This window comes from Pleuronectes platessa, chromosome 3 (assembly GCF_947347685.1).
Source record: "Pleuronectes platessa chromosome 3, fPlePla1.1, whole genome shotgun sequence".
In the NCBI taxonomy this organism is placed as follows: Eukaryota; Metazoa; Chordata; class Actinopteri; order Pleuronectiformes; family Pleuronectidae; genus Pleuronectes; species Pleuronectes platessa.
In genome coordinates, this window is record NC_070628.1 from 6,103,685 (window position 1) to 6,120,871 (window position 17,187).

General features: G+C 44.4%; 3 protein-coding genes across 3 annotated transcripts in view; all 3 read left to right on the forward strand.

The window, feature by feature from the left end:
- Positions 1–880, forward strand: part of myo15ab (myosin XVAb) — a 47,316-nt gene extending 46,436 nt beyond the window's left edge. The window contains exons 76-77 of the mRNA XM_053418793.1: positions 31–171; positions 291–880. Coding sequence (XP_053274768.1) covers positions 31–171; positions 291–392 — 243 coding nt within the window. The 3' untranslated portion in view covers positions 393–880. The remainder of the gene's footprint in view (positions 1–30; positions 172–290) is intronic.
- Positions 881–1,551: 671 nt separating this feature from the next.
- Positions 1,552–5,695, forward strand: alkbh5 (alkB homolog 5, RNA demethylase). Its single transcript, XM_053417877.1, has 4 exons — positions 1,552–2,899; positions 3,002–3,082; positions 3,189–3,311; positions 4,721–5,695. Exons 1-4 carry the CDS (start codon positions 2,181–2,183, stop codon positions 4,878–4,880), a joined length of 1,083 nt encoding a protein of 360 aa, XP_053273852.1. The 5' UTR covers positions 1,552–2,180; the 3' UTR covers positions 4,881–5,695.
- Positions 5,696–7,411: 1,716 nt separating this feature from the next.
- Positions 7,412–16,980, forward strand: mief2 (mitochondrial elongation factor 2). Its single transcript, XM_053417881.1, has 8 exons — positions 7,412–7,873; positions 11,073–11,233; positions 12,153–12,312; positions 12,432–12,511; positions 13,172–13,348; positions 13,464–13,627; positions 14,203–14,355; positions 14,688–16,980. The coding sequence occupies exons 2-8, from the start codon at positions 11,096–11,098 to the stop codon at positions 15,193–15,195; spliced, it is 1,380 nt and encodes a 459-aa protein (XP_053273856.1). The 5' UTR covers positions 7,412–7,873; positions 11,073–11,095; the 3' UTR covers positions 15,196–16,980.
- Positions 16,981–17,187: the final 207 nt, after the last annotated feature.

The following is a 17,187-nucleotide window of genomic DNA, read 5'->3' on the forward strand; positions in this document are numbered from 1 at the left end:
AGTGTCTCACGTGTGGACTCTGTGGTGCAGGAGCTGATGGTAGTGGTCCCCCTGGTGGACGTGCAGTCCAGCCGCACCCAGAGGCCCACTGCTGGAACCAGTTACCCGTATGTCGACCTCACCCTGGGGGACATGAACACACAACGGGTCATTCAGATGCAGCTGGAGCAGGTGATTACGCAAGCAAACAGGGACAAGGACACACTTCAGAGGCCTTGCATGCTGGTAATGATTTTTCTGTGTCGCTGTGGTTCAGTGTCCGTGCTGACACTGGTTGTGTTTGTCCACAGGGCCTGGAGCTGTGTCGAGTCATCGCCATGCAGGTGGAAAACATGATGTTAGTGCGGGAGAAGAGGCTCACCCTACCACCCAGCGAAATCACCATGTTATAACACTGGGCTGAACTGTGCACACACACTTAAAAGCACACTTACACACACAAACACAAACAAACATGGAAATGAAACCTGCAAAAATAATCTACCTCTTGACTTCAGGTGTTTGTTTTATAGCTTACTCAATCGCTAAAGTCAATGCGTAAGTGTTTTGGTTTAATGTATTATATTTACTGCACAAAATTCAGCCTAGAAACCCTGAATATGAATATTATTTAATGTTTCTTTTCAAAGTTACAACTTGGTAATTGTTTTTCCTACTGTGGTTTTCATTTATTTCACATTAAATAGGTTTTTATCTGTATCTTTATTACAGTGTTTTATAACTGATGTTTTTTTAAATTTTGTATTACTTTTGACTATAAAACTAAATGTTGGTGTAAATCATTGTTGAGTCCAAACAATGTTCATATCAACCTGTTTATTTTGTAAAAAGTTTTTAAAGAGATATATGTGCACTTCTGTGCTTATTTATTAAAATGGTGAAACAGCTATAAATACAAGTATCTTATTTCAATCTGTATCAGTTTGAGATTATATAATGAAATTATTCTTATCAATGCTTTGATAAGAATATTAAAGTTTAAGCCTTTATTGGTCCCCAAGGGTGAATGTTCAAACTCTCCTACAGAATATGAAGTCATTCAAATAGAAAATATTAAGCAAATAAGTAATTACATATTTTCCTTCCACCACGTGGGACAATGTTAATATTAGAATAGAGCTTTATTTGATTACCTTTTCATTCTATTTTCTGCTATTATTATTATTTACACAATAAACGAATAAATAAAACATTTGAATATTTGCCCATAAGTATGAACTAGTATATTTCTATAGTTATAGATATATAAGAATCTGGTAAAGGAGGGAGTTTAAATAAATTTGTACTTATCTAACTTCTTTTAGAATGTGTAGATAAAATCATTAAGGTTTAATTTTTTTAAGGTGTTTGTGTAGTTTTTCTTTTTTAATTTAATTGTTGGAAATACATTAAAAATCAATGAATTGTTATTATTATTATTATTATTATTATGGGACAGATTTAGCAGCAGTGACGTCATATCCCCCTCACGCTCCTGTAATAAATCCCCGTGCAGGACACATGACGGCCACGCCCCCTCGGTGGCAGCTCTCCACGGCGCATGCGCAGATCCCCAGCAGGTTCCACGAGTTTATTTCTAGCGTTTTCTCCCTCGGACTCGGTCTGTGATCCGTCTGTGATGCTGACAACCGACCGAGCTCCAGCCCTGCGTCACGTCTCCTGCCATGTTGCTCCCGGGGGCTCCGCGGACCTGAGCGGGAACGTGTCCGGTGCTCCGAGGTCCAGCGGGGACATGTGAAATGTCTCTGCGGGGTTTGTCGGCACTTCCAGGCGGCGACTGACACACCGAGCCAGGCTAGCGAGGCTACCTTAGCGAGCTCGGCGGACTAGCGTTAGCCGCACCGCTGGCTGAGCGTGTCGCGGTTCGGACGCAGCGTTGATCGCATCATCTGATTGTTTATTTATCTCCCGTTTCTTGTTTGTAGTTGAGCTCCACACCGGTCGGTTGTTGTAGTGTCCACAGGCCGGTGTAGCACGTTAGCCTTTGCTAGCTACTTGTATGCGCTGCACGCTCCCTTTAGCCACCGATCCCCCCCTCATCGATACTCGGGCTTGACAGCGGTCACATTCTCCAGGGTCGGTGAACCCGGCGCTGACATGCGGCGCTGACACGTCTGTTGGCCGGGAGCACACGCAGCAACACGCCCGTCACAGTGCCCTTTTCTAGCGTCGTGGCTGACATGGCAGCCGGCGGATACTCCGACCTGAGGCAGAAGCTCAAGTCCATGCCTCCGCACAGGGACGAGTCCAAAAATAAATACGTGGACGGGACGAGCAACGGCAGCGGGAAGGGGCGGAAGCGCGAGTACCGGGAGTCCGACGGCGACGAGTGCGAGCACGGCGAGGACAGCGCGGAGCTCCGGGAGCAGGAGGCCCGCCGGGTGAGCAGCAGCATCCTGCAGGAGGACGCCTTCACCCCGGAGGAGTGCGCCCTCATCGAGGAGAAGATCGACGAGGTGGTGGCCCAGGGAGAGGCCGGGCTCTACCGGGAGCACACTGTGGACAGGGCGCCCCTCCGCAACAAGTACTTCTTCGGGGAGGGCTACACGTACGGGGCCCAGCTGGAGAAGCGTGGCCCGGGCCAGGAGAGGCTGTACCGCAAAGGGGAGGTGGACGACATCCCCGGCTGGGTGGACGAGCTGGTGATCAAGCGGCTGGTGGCCAACGGGGTGATCCCGGAAGGGTTTGTCAACAGCGCGGTGATCAATGATTACCAGCCGGGGGGGTGCATCGTGTCCCACGTGGACCCCCTGCACATCTTCGCCCGGCCCATCGTGTCCGTGTCCTTCTTCAGTGACAGCGCTCTGTGCTTCGGCTGCCGCTTCCAGTTCAAACCCATCCGGGTGTCCGAGCCGGTGTTCGTCCTGCCCGTGAGGAGAGGCAGCGTCACGGTGCTCAGGTGAGTCAGTCCGGACTGTCTGTTGGTTGGATCCCTGTCGGTTCTGCAGCTGCTGAGGTTGTTGTCTTTTGTCACTTATAAAAAGCTTTCTCTCCTCCTCAGTGGCTACGCTGCAGATGACATCACCCATTGCATCCGGCCCCAGGACATCAAGGAGCGGCGTGCGGTCATCATCCTTCGAAAGTGAGTCAGCAAACTTTAACCCTGACGAGATGGTAGTTTTATAACATCCAGGTCTAACCCATGTGCCTCCTCCTCCTCCTCCTTCTCCTCCTCCTCCTCCTGCCAGGACCAGAGCCGATGCCCCTCGAGTGGACTGCGACAGCCCTTTAAGTTCGCCCCCTGTGGAGAGACCTGCTCCTCTGAAGGCCAAACGCTCTCATCGCAGAGCACGGCCTGATGCTGCACACAGGTATAACCCGCCCACCCACACACCCACTACCACACAAACACACACACACACACACATGCTGTGGGTCCATTAGAACCATAACTGGGGAACCCCTCTCACTTGTCATTATGAAGTACATGGTGGCTACACAATCATGACCATAGGCTGTAAATAAAGATGGACAGCGCACCTCCACTTCCTCCCACTATCCAGTAATATAGCAGATATGTACGCTGCTGTCATCTGGAGTCAGATTCTGCACAGTAGTGCTGGGGGGGGGGGGGGGGGGGGGTAGAGCCGCGGTAGAGCCGCGGTAGTGAGGTCGCATCAATACACAAGCTTGACCAATCAGGAGTCAGTCTCAGCTGTCAATCATGACAATTCACCCTGTGTTTTATATAATCAAAATACTAATTACAATCAAACCTACCCGAAAAAATAAAATTTTGAATAATGTCAGTGTGATTACACCGACCTAAAATGACAGAAACCATCTTGAGGTGTACTTCAATGTTTGAGTTTGATCCATGTCCCATCCACTAACATGGAGGAGGTTGGGTTTATGAGTTGTACACTTGTCTTCACCTTTGGGGAGCTGTCATGTCCTCCGTCTGTTATCATGACACGTGTTATTATAAAAGTGGTCTGTTGTAGGAGGCAAAGACAGAGAGTGGTAGAAACGGAGGTAAAAACATGAATGAACAGACACACGATGGGGAGCCGTGGTCTGACTGGGACTGAAGATTCAGTCCTGGACTTAACCACTGGGACCGGCCCTGCAGTTGGAATGGAGTGAGAAGATAATGGATTTTCTTTTGCGGTCCAACGATGCGGCAGATTAGTCGGGGTTGTGGGCGAGGGGGGTTGTCCCAACGGCAAGTCAGCCAAAAGTGGTCTCAGACTTTTGGACTCCGCTGTGTATTTATAATCACAAATCACCTTCAGACAGGTTTTTTTCTTAGTGTGGCTCTTTTTAAAGGTGGTGTTTTCCAACAGAGACAAATGTCCTCAGTTCAATACAAGCAAAACAAACCACAGAGACCTTATAATACCTTTTTTTTATTTTTTCTCATGTCTCTGTCTTGCCATAGCTGCATTTTGAATTATAGAAAGGAAATAATTACGGTTTGCACGTTGTTCACAAGATGTAAAAAAAACAATAACAACTCAGGTGTCAGACAGAAGGCAGATATGAGTGGGGTCATTGACCAGCGGAAAATGGGCTTAACACACATAAGTGTAAAGGACCTAAAGGCAAAATAATGCACAATCAGTCCACATGTGTAAAATGATCTAAACATGACTTGACGTCTCTCTCTCTCTCTCTCTCTCTCTCTCTCTCTCTCTCTCTCTCTCTCTCTCTCTCTCTCTCTCTCTCTCTCTCTCTCTCTCTCTCTCTTCCCCCCCCCCCCCCCCCCCCCCCCCACCAGGCCGAGGGTCCTGGAGATGGATAAAGAGGAGAACAGACACCCGTCATTCTCCCGACAGCGGCGCCGCAGCGGCAGCTCGGAGACCTACTGGCGGCGCGGCCAGGACTCCGACAAACACCGGGAGAGCTCAAACCGCAAAGTCAAAATGAGGCGCCACTGAGCGCCCGTCACTCACACACACACGTACACTATTAAAATATTATCGTTTCTTCTGTGTATTTTAGTCTCGTAACTTGAGTTGATCAGACATCGTTTTTCTCTCGCTCCAGTTTTAGTCTGGCGCACGGAGCACAGTCATCGTAGCGTCTGCATTTTGAGTTTGGTTCAGTTTTGAGTGTATATTTGTTTCCTGGCAGACGAAGCTGCGCCTTATAGAACTTCATGTTACTTACTGCAGCTCGACTCTGTTGTCAAACTGTTCGATTACCTTTAAATCAAACATTTATTTTGTTCCTAATGTGCATAGATATGAAATGGCATGTATTTTTTGTAACCAAGATGTACAGACCTTAAGAGCTGAAAGGAAGATGCACCTCTGGACCTGTACAAAAGTAAAACCTGGGCTGTAATCTAACTTGTTATAATGTACAAAACATTTGTATAGTCTTTGATGGGGGGAACTTTTATGCAGAATGAAACTTTTTTGTTTGATTGTTTTATGTTTTACCTTCATCTCTCACCCATACCCTTTACTGTGCCATCCCATCTCCTTCCTCTCTGTTCAGCCTCTGTCACAGTTCAGGTTGCAGTGACTGTCCGGTTTCCCACCAGGCTCTTGTGTTTTTATTTGATTCAGCCGTGGTTCCTCTTCCTGAAGGTCACACTATGGGATGTCAACTTAACTGATGCTTAATGGAGTGAGGAAATATACTCAGGCCTTGTTTTACACTTTAGTTTCAGTCTGAGGTTGCAGTTCCTGATATAGTGACAGATGCCATGTTATTGCTGATCTCTATTAAATCTAACTTTTCCTCATTCGAGTTGAGTGATATCGGAGCAAAGTCGACCTTATTACGTCTTGTTTTTCTTGGGTTTAAATACTTGGTTGGTATCTTCAGATGAATCCGTCTTGGTTTGTTTACTTTATAAACCTATGTATTTGTTTTCTGCTGAGTCAGCCATATTTCCAGAGGCACTCATTAGCCGACTGGTTAGTCTGGAGTTACACAAGAATAAAAATAACCGCAGAGCAGATATTACTTTCTAAAAATAGGCTGGGTAGTGTTCATGTTTTTCCTGAAGCGCTGCTAGAGTTGAGAATGTGTTAGTATAAAGTTTTAACATCTCATAGTGGAGCTCCTCTGCCAGGGAACAGGACACCCGGCCTTGTGGCCAGTGGCAGCAAGTGGTGCAATGAGATTCACTGGCTACAGAGATGGTGCCGTCTTATTAAAATATGGCTGAAAATAGTTAATTTATCATCATTAAAGCACAATTGTCCTAAAACCAAGCTGACTGTTAAATGATGAGCCATTGAAACAACATAGAACTCTTGCATTTGACCGGATTAACATTTACTCTCATGTCATCGATTGAACCATTAAGATTCACATATAATTGATATGATCCCGCTTCACATGATCAGTGTAACTTGTTCATATGGTTTATGTGAGATGTGACATTGATTTGAGGCAGTTTGTAACTTGTTTAAACTGATCAAGCAGTGTCATGATAACTTCTCTAGTCAATGATGCAGCGGCTTTATAATCGTGACCATAGACCGTATATGAAGAAGGATGACATACTTCCTAATGCTCCAGAAATGAAGTTAAGAGTAATCTCAGACATCCAGCTGAACACAAATCGTGCACATATTTGGCAACAACAACAGTTTATTCTCTTTCATCCCTGGTATGTCCCAGGTTTTCTGACTGGTTCATCGGTTCCCGTCATCTCTTTACAGATAACACCAATAAACGGCCTCTGTTCAGACCCACTTCAAGTGGAAAAGCTCAGTTTTCACGTTTGCCGACAGTTGAAAGTGAATTCACTCACTTGAGTGAAGTTTGATTGTTTTGTCTTTGACTGAGAAGCGCCAGTCAGATGTTTCACCCACATGGAAATCTAACTGTTGATTGATATGATGAACATCTGCTGCGGTATGTTCCTTCCATGTTGGGTCATATTATCACCCTGTTCTTTTTGTGTGTTGATATCTTTGCAATCAAATGTATAAAGGGTTTGTACTTTTCGTCTTCTTTTAAATATTTTCATTTTCACAACCAGAGGCAGCACAGTCTCCAAACTAATTACCGGTAATACATGAGAAATAAAGTTTGCAAATTGTACTAGTTAAGTTAAATTTGATATTTTACACTAAACACTGGTAAAGAAAAAGGAAACAAATATAAAGGAAAGGGAGACATTACTTCTTAAGTTTACGACATAATTTAGTTTGAGTCTCGAGTTAAAAAGGAATATAAAGCATTAATAGTAGATTTGGCCTTAGCTTTAAGAGACTATCACAACATATCAGGTCTTGAATATGTAGGAATACAAATTTATTGATTAAAAGCAGCAAGACTGTAAGTGCCCCTTCTTTAAAGGGATTACTGGCAAGGCTCTATTTTACAGGGGTTTGGTTTATTTCCAACTAATCTCCTTAAATGTTTCCTGGAAAGAAACCATTTAATCTAGTGTTGACATAAGTGATCAGCTGGTGCATTTCCAGTTTTTTTTGCTAAGCTCGCTAAATTCAGATTCAGAGGAAACGGGGGTGGTGGAACAAACACACAACTCAGCATAAATGAGTAAATTCCCATTAATACCTGATTATTAAATATTCTCTGGTGTTTAAATGGAGCTGGTTTCTTTTCAGTAATCCATCTTGAAACGAACAATAATAATAATTCTAAACTTCAAGGTTCTTTCCAGGAAACTTTTATGAATTTATCATGAATAAATAGAATAAACGTTATAGTAGCAGTTCCCGGGGTGGCTGCTGGGGGCGCTCGTGCACTTTTTACGTTGAGTTCAAGCCACTAATTACAAAGGAGAGGAAGAGGAAGAGCAGCTGATAGCTACCTGAGTTATATTTAAACCGATGAGCGACAGTTACGTTGCGTTTTATCGATGATAACGAATCGAAAAAGACGCATTTTAACAAACTGATGTTTCGGATTCAGGCGGTTTCATTCCTCTGCTCACTGAGTGGTGAGTACTTCTAACCAGCACACACAGCTAATGCAGCTAACCAGCTAGCTAGCTTCACTAACTAGCTAGGTGAGCTGCTAACAGGAACTGACAGCTGTTCGTCTCTTCTTCGTGTTTGAAATACTTCAGATTAGATTTCTGTCTTTTGGATGAATGCGCACACGTGTCGCTGTGTTTAACTGGGATGTCTTACTGGGCTGATCTGGGAGCCTGAGTGGAAAAGCACTGGAAGGAGGAGGCGTTAGCATCACAGGGAGGAAAGAAGTCAGCAGCTGAAAGTTCAAACTGAATCTGTGAAGCTGATACATGTGGGACATCCAGTCAGGAGGAAGAAGTGTTTAAATATAAGATGAGCTATCCTCTAACTCACCCCAAACTGACAATCCACTCATTATCTACTCACCACTAAAATGGAGCGTGGGGGGGTGAAGAGTCCACAAAACCCTTCTGGAGTCTCAGGGGTGAACAGTGTTACAGCCAAATCTAAAGCTATTGAAGTAAGCAGTGACCAATTCTTCAAACGTATAAAACAATAGAAAAAAAACAACACAACATGCCCCCAATCTGCTCCTGTGGTGTCGTCCAACTGTCCACAAGTCCACACATTCAGATTTAAAGCAGTTCTCGCTGATCTCAGGCTGATGAGAGCTGCAGCAGTAACCAGGAGGATATCAGACGACATTTAGGCCCAAAACTTGGCATAAATGAAGCTGTTTTAAGTCAAATTTGAATGTCGGGGCTTCCGGACACTTGGATGACTCCACAGGAGCAGAACCGAGGCATGTAATGTTGTCGTTTTATACGTTTAAACAATCAGTCACCATTTACTTCATTTGTATTGGGTTTGGCTGCAACACTGTTTACACCTGAAACTCCAAAAGTGTTTTGTGGACTCAGTTTCCATACGTAACAACCCACTGTTGTTGTATCGCAGAGCTGCCACCGTCAGTGAGGACAGAGAAGTGCTGTAACTAACTAACCTCCTTATTGATTAATACTTATTATCATTATTATCATTGTCTTATGTAGAAAAAAAAAATGACATGTAATGTAGATAAGTTGTCTGTCCCCTAATTGACCGTAACGACCTGGGGCGATGGGGGGATTGCTGCTAACACTAGGGCTGGGCGATAAAACAATATGTATAATTATTGTAATATATATTGATATAATGCTTATGCATTGTGCAGGCGCTGTGCTGAGGATTATAACACATAGAGGATCTATTTCAGATTCTTACTCAAGAAGAGTTAAAGACCACAACCTTCACGCAGGAGTCTTTCAAATCAAAAGACCTTTACAGTGATGATTATCAATATCATTTGGTGTTTGATGTTTGATGATTAAATCTTTTTCACCATGTTATCCAGCCCTGACGAATACTACACTTTGTTTCAGCTTGTTGTGTTTTAAGTTGGCATTGAACAATTTAAACACCATTTTGGAAATGCCGCCATGTTTCCTCACCATTGCAGAGACTTAAATCAACAAACAGAATAATGGTCATCAGCCTTATTGACTGATTGTATCTGCTCCTCCATTTTCTACAATCAGCTCAACCATTGTTGGGTCATGTGTCCACATGACGAGTGTCCATTGAGCTTTCCCTCACCCCCGTATACGTTCCTTACACTGGATCCTCCCACAGAATATAATGTAACTAATGAGGCTGGTAGAAATGGCCAAAAATTATATCATAAAACAAACATTTTCATATCAGTCGCAATTATGTTTTATACCCCCTCGCTGTTAGTACAATGCTTAAACATAAAGATATTACACTTTTGTTGTATTACTATTGATGAAAATTATTTAGTGATGTGTGATATTGTTTTATTGGCCAGCCCATGTACATTAAACAGAAAGTGACCTCTGCTGCGGTGGTGAACATGCCGCCTGCGTACTGTACGTGCTGCAGATGATAGTTGTGTTGTAACTACACGAGGAAGGTTGTCGTGAATCTGACCCGGCCTGTGTGACTCAGGCATGTGTTGGGTCTATAAATAGTGTGTCTCCATTCTGGGGACCCTGTTGCTCTGAGAGGAGGACAGAGAGAGAGAGGACATGCAGTCTGTTGAAGTGGTTATTCCTGGTGCTCAGGTCCCAGGAGCTGAAACGTTATGAGCTTCACACACATGTTCAGTGTTCTGCAAAATCAAAGAACCAGCATGAATCACACATACTCCATTCACACTGCGTGGGTCTGCTCCAAGAGTTCACTGTTGTCGATTCGGATCAAACTAGAATGTTTCCCCTAAAGTTAGGAACAACGTTGCAGAGACATATTGCCTGATCAGCGTCCATCTGCTCAGACAGGTGTCCATTCTAACTATAGGCTTTTGCAACCACGGACATTTTGATTCGGCCTCTGAGACAAACTCCAAACTTTAATAAATAACATTAACGATTGGCTGTGTTCCATGTGGCTGAGTCAGAAACACTGGAACAGAAGCTGTAACCATCGGTAATGCCATTAATTACACCTGTGGTTTTTAATCCTGTTGTACAGTCATTGGATCTGCTAAAAGACAAACCACATATTCAGCTGGAGCTTCTCCAACACGCAGCCAAGAGAAACATTCCAACAGGCCCCTTTTTGTTTAATCAGAGGAATGCATGTCTAATCATCCTGTGAGCTTCTTGTTTTCAAAAACACGATTTTATAATATGACCCCAGATGCACCCTGGGTAAAGCCATTGAAAACACCACAGCTTAGTGGGCGGTTTCCCAGAACTGCAGCTTGTTGAGGGAGTCATGAATGGTGGGAAAAATTGTTCTCACCATCAAGTTCAAGTCAAATTTATTTATCTCTTTAATCTAATAATCTCCTCATAGATGTTCAGTTGAGTCTAGAGTTGGTGAAAATGAAGCATTCAAATTTCTCTTTTATCAAACTATTCAGTGATTCCTTGTTCCGACTATAAAGGAATTTGCATTTGTTACATATCTTTGACTTATTTATCCAAATATGTCCTTGAATTTTTACCTGTATGTAAATATGTTAATATTCTGCTGGTGAGAAAATGTAATATTTAAAATCGTCTCATGGTTTATTCTGCCTTCATAACATTAATTTAGTTGCATGCAATGATACTAGAGATACAAAATGCAGCAGGTAGACTCTATCTCACCTCCACCTGACTGTCGTGTCTCCTGTTATTTCTGCTCGCCTCAATTTATGCATTCTCTCTTCCCAAGGGTAACCACAAAGAAAGGAAGCAATGAACTTCCAGGGGAGTCGGAGGCGAGGGGAGGATGGGATTGGCATGGTGATTGACTTCCTGCTGTCCAATGCTCGGCTGGTTCTGGGAATTGGGGGAGCTGCCGTGCTGGGAATCGCTACACTGGCAGTGAAACGGGTGAGTGTCTCTCAGGTTGTCAGGAGCACGTCTGGGTCGTTCATGTTCTTAAGTCTTGGGAATACGGGATAAAAAACATCTATGTATTTTAGACGAGACTTGAATCATTAGATGAATTCAGACTCAGAAGAAAGTTATTTTTCTTTATTTTCATTTGTCATGTGCTTACTGTTCCTGCTTAAATATAATCAATCAATATTATATAGTACATATATATTTATAAATTTGTTTTCTTCCACAGCCCTTTACTTTAATAATGATAAATACATTATCCTCTGACTAGTTACACAGCAGCTCTGTGCCACTGACTTTAGGTGAAGATGGATGATATGACTCATAAGTGAAGCCAAAGTGTCTCGATTGCCCCCTGGTGGCTGGCTGCAGTATAGCTCATAAACCCCACCTCCTCCATGTTAGTCAAATCTTTTTATGTCAAGAATGATTTTTTTCATTTTATGTAGTTTTTATCACGCTGATGTTTGTTCAAGTGTTAATTTATCAAATGAGTTTGGTTTTAATTATTAATTTGATTCTAGAATAATAAGGTAAAACATCATGATTAACAGCTGAGGCTGACTCATGATTAGACCATGTGATATAAGTCATATCAGCTCACATCACTTTGAAGTGGACAAATAAAATTAATGCAGCAAAACGCTGACTGTACTTAAAAGTTCTCCAACAAGTAGATTTATGTATATTCTGAGATAAACTGCTGCCTGGCCTCAGAAAATACAACACGTCAGAATGTTGTCAGCAGTTTGTCAAATATGCAAAAAAAAACTTGCTCAGTCTGAAGTTCCATGAGGCTGAAGTGATCTGTCTGTGTGCACTGTGCTCTGTATTAGTGCAGGGCATTATCACTGCGCTGTCATGCACGACTGCGTGACTGTGACGATGCGTGTTTGTTTGTGTTCAGCTGATAGAGCGCGCAGGCCGTGCAGCCGATGATGAGAAGGTGGAGCAGAAGTTGGCTGAGAGCTGGGAGGAGCTGAGCTCGGCTTCACCCGAGACGATCAGGAAGGGCATCGAGGGCGTGGTGAAGAAACATGTTACCAAGGCAGTGAGACAACAGAAAGGTAGTAGGATGACTCAAATAAGACATCACAAATACTAAACTTCCCATTTCATTATTCTAATCTTCCTCGGAAACCCTCTGATGTGACTTGACAGCTGCTCTAACCTTTCTCTAACACAGGTGACCTGAACCAGCAGCCTCAGATGTCCAAACCTGAGTCCAAGTCCAAGAGGCTCCAGCTGTGTGTCCTCACTCTGCAGGTACTCCTGACATTTCAGCTCCGAGCTCTTGAAGAGACACATTATGCATTCAGTCCCAACAGCTGCTCTGACAGCCCCGCTCAGTGTTGGCTCATTCATTTATGCATGTGTAACATGTTTTTTAAAGCGCAGTGCTTAGGGGATGCACATTGTTATTCACTGCTTAGGCTGCACTGAGTCCCTAGAGGCCTGAATCATCAAAATACGATGTGAGCGTGTGCACTGACTATATGGAAGAAATCAAACAAGCATGAAACAGCTTTGTGTTCGTGGGCAGAACATCCACACAAGAAGAGCCACAGTGGGTTGTTCTATAACAGCAACATGAAATCATATGCTCAGTAAATGGTGGTAGAGCGGCTGCAAATGCATAACTGGACATAACAGGGTAATTGAAACAATGTGATTTGCCTTTGAATGAAGCTAAAGCAGATGATCTTTTACGAACTGTTGCACATCACTGTTTCCTATTTGGCATCTGTGGAACTTAGGACACGGTGCAGAACAGTTGAAACAAAGCAGAAAATTAGATTTTTCTTGCCGAAAAGCTTTAGAGTGAATGATTTGCTTCTGTACAGACAGACAGTCAAGATTGTCCCAGCGACTGATTTGTTCTGTCAAGACTCTTCATCTTCTGAATCATTGATTAACCATGTGTAGGAGCGCCTGCAGCAGTACTATCAGACGAGGGCAGCGCTCACTCCACATGAGGTCCAGAGAGCTCAGGCTCTGGCTCTGGACATCTGCACGGAGATCCAGGGCTTCCTGCACAGCCGTCACCCCGACATGCCGCTGGGGGAAATGAGGCTCGGAGGTTCTCTGGTGGACGACCTTCAGGTACATGGAAAAAAATGTTCTGCTGATTTTAATTTTAAGCTTTGCACCTCAGGGGTTTTCTTTGGTGAGATGTAAAACGATTGCCAGCTGAGTTTGTTTCTCTGTGTGTGTTTAGGTGGTCACTGCAGACCATGTGTGCCTGCTCATGCCTCTGCAGCTGGAACCCTCTCTGTGGCGGCTCATCCCGGGGGAGGAGACTCTGATCACACACCCTCTGCACTGGATGGTCCGCCGGGTTAATCTGGAATATTTCCCCAGAGGACGGAGCTACTGGGACAGGTGATCAATACTTTTTACATCAACATAGAATCCAATCGATATTTTTAAAATGACAGAGATGAATCCACCGAGATTTCATCAAACTCTGGAGTGCGCTGATTTCCTCTTAAATGATCAATGAAAGTGTCGCCTCATCTCTCACCTCGACCAAGGCTGGATGACAGATGAGCTGCTGTCCTTCTCTGACCATGTGGTGTCCGTCTCCTGGGTGGGACACTTAACCCTGTTTTTCTCTCACCTATCCGTGCCCTTCTAGTTGGCCTCATTTAGAGAGCAAGCATTCCTGAGATGGGTGGGATGCTGCGACACATCCGGTCTTCAATCAGGCTAAAGGGCACATGTCCCAACGCTGCTCATTGACTTCAACAAGGCTGTCCGAATCCAATTTTTTTTGTACAGAGTCATTGCTGGGTCTGCTCATGCTCCTTTTCGACTACTGTAGGGTCATCTAGCATTGCCATCCCTGCACACAAGATAATCTCTCTCTCTCTCTCTCTCTAGTAAAGGCATGAAACAGAAACATCATTGGAAAATGTGTATTTTCTCTGAAAGCCTTCTCTCCCCTTGTCTTGTAGGCACCTGGTGGGTGGTTACCTGTCTGCAGAAGCTGTTGGGAACATGTTGAGTAAAGCTGTCCTGGAAACTATAAACTGGCCGTCCATCAGCAGCGTGATGTACTGTCTCATCAGACCAGTACCGGGAGGACCGGACCCGAGGCTGGAGATCCGGTGAGTGTGTTGGAAATGAGCCACAGTTTATTTAAAGTACCTTTGCTTTAAATCTGAAAAGTCATCAGCAAGGAGGCAAAGTATCACTGGTAAGAATCTGTAGGTGGTGATGAGTAACAACCTTCCCATTGTCTCTAATGGTCTGCAGCCTATTCTTTGAACGCACTGAATTTACAGGATGTTGGAAGTAATTCTTTGTTTTCCTTCATGTTGATTGTTCAGAGTGATAATAAACAATTTGCCACAGTTACATAGGAATACAAGTAGAAAATCCATGTTTGTGTGTTGTAATTTTCACCTTTCAAATAAACCTTTCTGCTTTAATCCTTTAGGCTTCGTGATGACGAGGGAGTGGAGACCAGTGATCCCCCCTTGTTCATCTCCATGTTGCCTCTGCTGAGGCAGGAGGACGTTGTCCTGACTGCCCAGCCCGAGCTCACCTCCCCCTGGGTCAACGCCTGGCACCTGTCGCTCTACCCGTGGGAAACTCAGCGTCTGGCACAACTCGACGCCGCAGACGACGGACGCCGCAGACACGCACTACAGATCCTGAAGGCGGTGTGCAGACTGAACCCGGCCCTGCGACCGCTCCGAGCTGCCCCACTGGCCAATCTCATCCTGCACCTCAGTGACGGTGAAAGCGACTGGAGCGAATCCAGCCTGCATGTAAGATTCCAGCAGTGCATCACCGAGCTGATTGGCTACCTCGAGCAAGGGGCGTTACACAGCTACTTCAAACCAGCTGTCAATCTGCTGAGCGGCTTGTCAGAGGACCAGGTGGACCAGGTGGGCTTCATGCTCTACTGCGCCGTGTCAGAGCCGGAAATCCTGCTCATATGACCGAGCTGCACACACACACACACTTTACTTGACACACAGACGTCGGGAAGTTAATCTTTCCTCATCCTCGACGTTTGGTTCAAGGCAGAGACATTTTATTCCCACTGCGATCTCGGCTTGTGGAGCTTCCTCATCCGGTGTTAATGGAAGGGAAGAGGGAACAGTTGCAATAAGAAAATGGCAGGTACCATGGACTGACCGGACGAGAGGCAATAAGGAGGCTGCAGAAGCGAAAGTGTTAGTCAAGTAAAGGAAATGTGCCAAGGAAAGGAGCTGAGGAAGTGTTTATCAAGTGTTACCAGAATGGGTCTCAGTAGAACGCACAACTCCGCCAAGGCCCAACACTCACCTCAGATTTAATCCAGCCACACACAGTCATTCATAGAACTCAGTCAGATGTGGTATTAACATCCTGAGTGATGCACTACACAATGAACCGAACGTATTTTCACACTCATCAGTGTCCATGCATTGATTTGTCTGTAGCCACAGCATCAACACTTCCTTCCTTAAATGGGTCAAATCTGTCTTTAAAGGTCCAGTGTGTAAGATTTAGTTGAAAGTGATATATTGGTAGAAATGGAATATCAAAAAATCCTAGTCATGTTTTCTCTGGTTGTTTTCTCTACTCTAGAATGAGTCCTTTTATATTTAAACACTTTGTATTTACATCAGGAGCGGGTCCGCTCTACGGAGGCCGCCATGTTTTTTTTTTACAGTCGTCGAAACTGGAAAAACTATCACTTTTTTAGTATTTTCGACAGTTGAAGGTTTCCACAGGTTCTCATGTTTGGAAGGGGAGGGTCAGATGAGGGGTAATCAGCTGCTATGTGCACCATCACCACTAGATGTCACTGAGTTCTACACACTGAACCTTTAAAGCAGCAGGAGATCCATTCAGAATTCAACAAATGTCTGGACCCATGCCAAAATTTACGGGGTTCTTTCCTGGGCCTTGTCCCATCCTTCTACCAAGTTTCATGGAAATACGTTCTGTCGTTTTTTATTAATACAAACCAATGCCTGGTGGAGGTAATGATGCTTTGTGGCGTGTGTGAATATGACTACACACACACACACACACACATCCCACAGCTAGGCCTGTGTCATTATTATTCTTCACAGGGAGTAAGAGATGGTCAACATGGCCACATACAGCTCAGTACTTTTACAGCGGGAGGGGGGGGGTAGTTTAACTCTCCCTCTCATTCATAGCGCTCGCTCTGCTTCGTTTTCCTGAATCTCCTTTAATAGATTATAACTATGCAGAAAAAGAATGAACTGCTGAAATCCATCAGGTGTCGCTGCACTTATTTAACTGTTCAGAGTTGGGCTTATCTAACTCAAGCGTGTATATTTTCATACTTGGGATTGAAGTGTGCAGTATTTTTGGCTCGTTTAATGTCCAGTCTGCCAATAATGTTTGGGTGAACTAGCCCTTTAACTTATGATTAAAGTTGCCTAATGATTTTAAGCCGTTGCTTTTAAAGACAGAATGAAAGTGTGGGGGGGGGGGCGTTTGTGTTTTCTTCGTTGTGGATGTAAGAGAGATTTTCTGTGATTTGAAACTGAAAATAAAAAACAAAACCCCTTTTGATTCTCGCTCAGTTGCTCCTATTTTACTTTTGTTCAGCAGATGATGTGTGAAACACCCGGGGACTTGGTCTGAGGAGAGTCGTGCTCACGTTCATTCACCAGGAAGGGTTTTAAACTCATGTCATATGACTTTCAGTTGTGTAATCGGCTGATCACTACCACCATCAGCTGGGCACTAACATGTGATGATGACTCACTGGTCATCATCACATTCCTGCTCTTTATGTTTTTCCTGTAGGCAGGTGGTGGTTCAGTTCACCCCCCCCCCCCCAAGGCCCCGCTTTCAAATGGGTGGCTGTTGTATCACACCGGGGGGGGGTCACTGAGCTGTAAGCTTTTGCTGCTCAAGTTGCACTGAGCTTCTGAACTGTGCAGCCTTCAGAGGGACTTTGGGGG

Bases quoted from the DNA above. Each gene is read 5' to 3' on its own strand.
- alkbh5 (XM_053417877.1), top strand. From the start codon at position 2,181: ATGGCAGCCGGCGGATACTCCGACCTGAGGCAGAAGCTCAAGTCCATG. The intron at 2,900-3,001 runs GTGAGTCAGTCC...TCTCCTCCTCAG, and splicing joins GGCAGCGTCACGGTGCTCAG to TGGCTACGCTGCAGATGACA. The intron at 3,083-3,188 runs GTGAGTCAGCAA...TCCTCCTGCCAG, and splicing joins GCGGTCATCATCCTTCGAAA to GACCAGAGCCGATGCCCCTC.
- mief2 (XM_053417881.1), top strand. From the start codon at position 11,096: ATGAACTTCCAGGGGAGTCGGAGGCGAGGGGAGGATGGGATTGGCATG. The intron at 12,313-12,431 runs GTAGTAGGATGA...TCTCTAACACAG, and splicing joins GGCAGTGAGACAACAGAAAG to GTGACCTGAACCAGCAGCCT. The intron at 13,349-13,463 runs GTACATGGAAAA...GTGTGTGTTTAG, and splicing joins CTCTGGTGGACGACCTTCAG to GTGGTCACTGCAGACCATGT.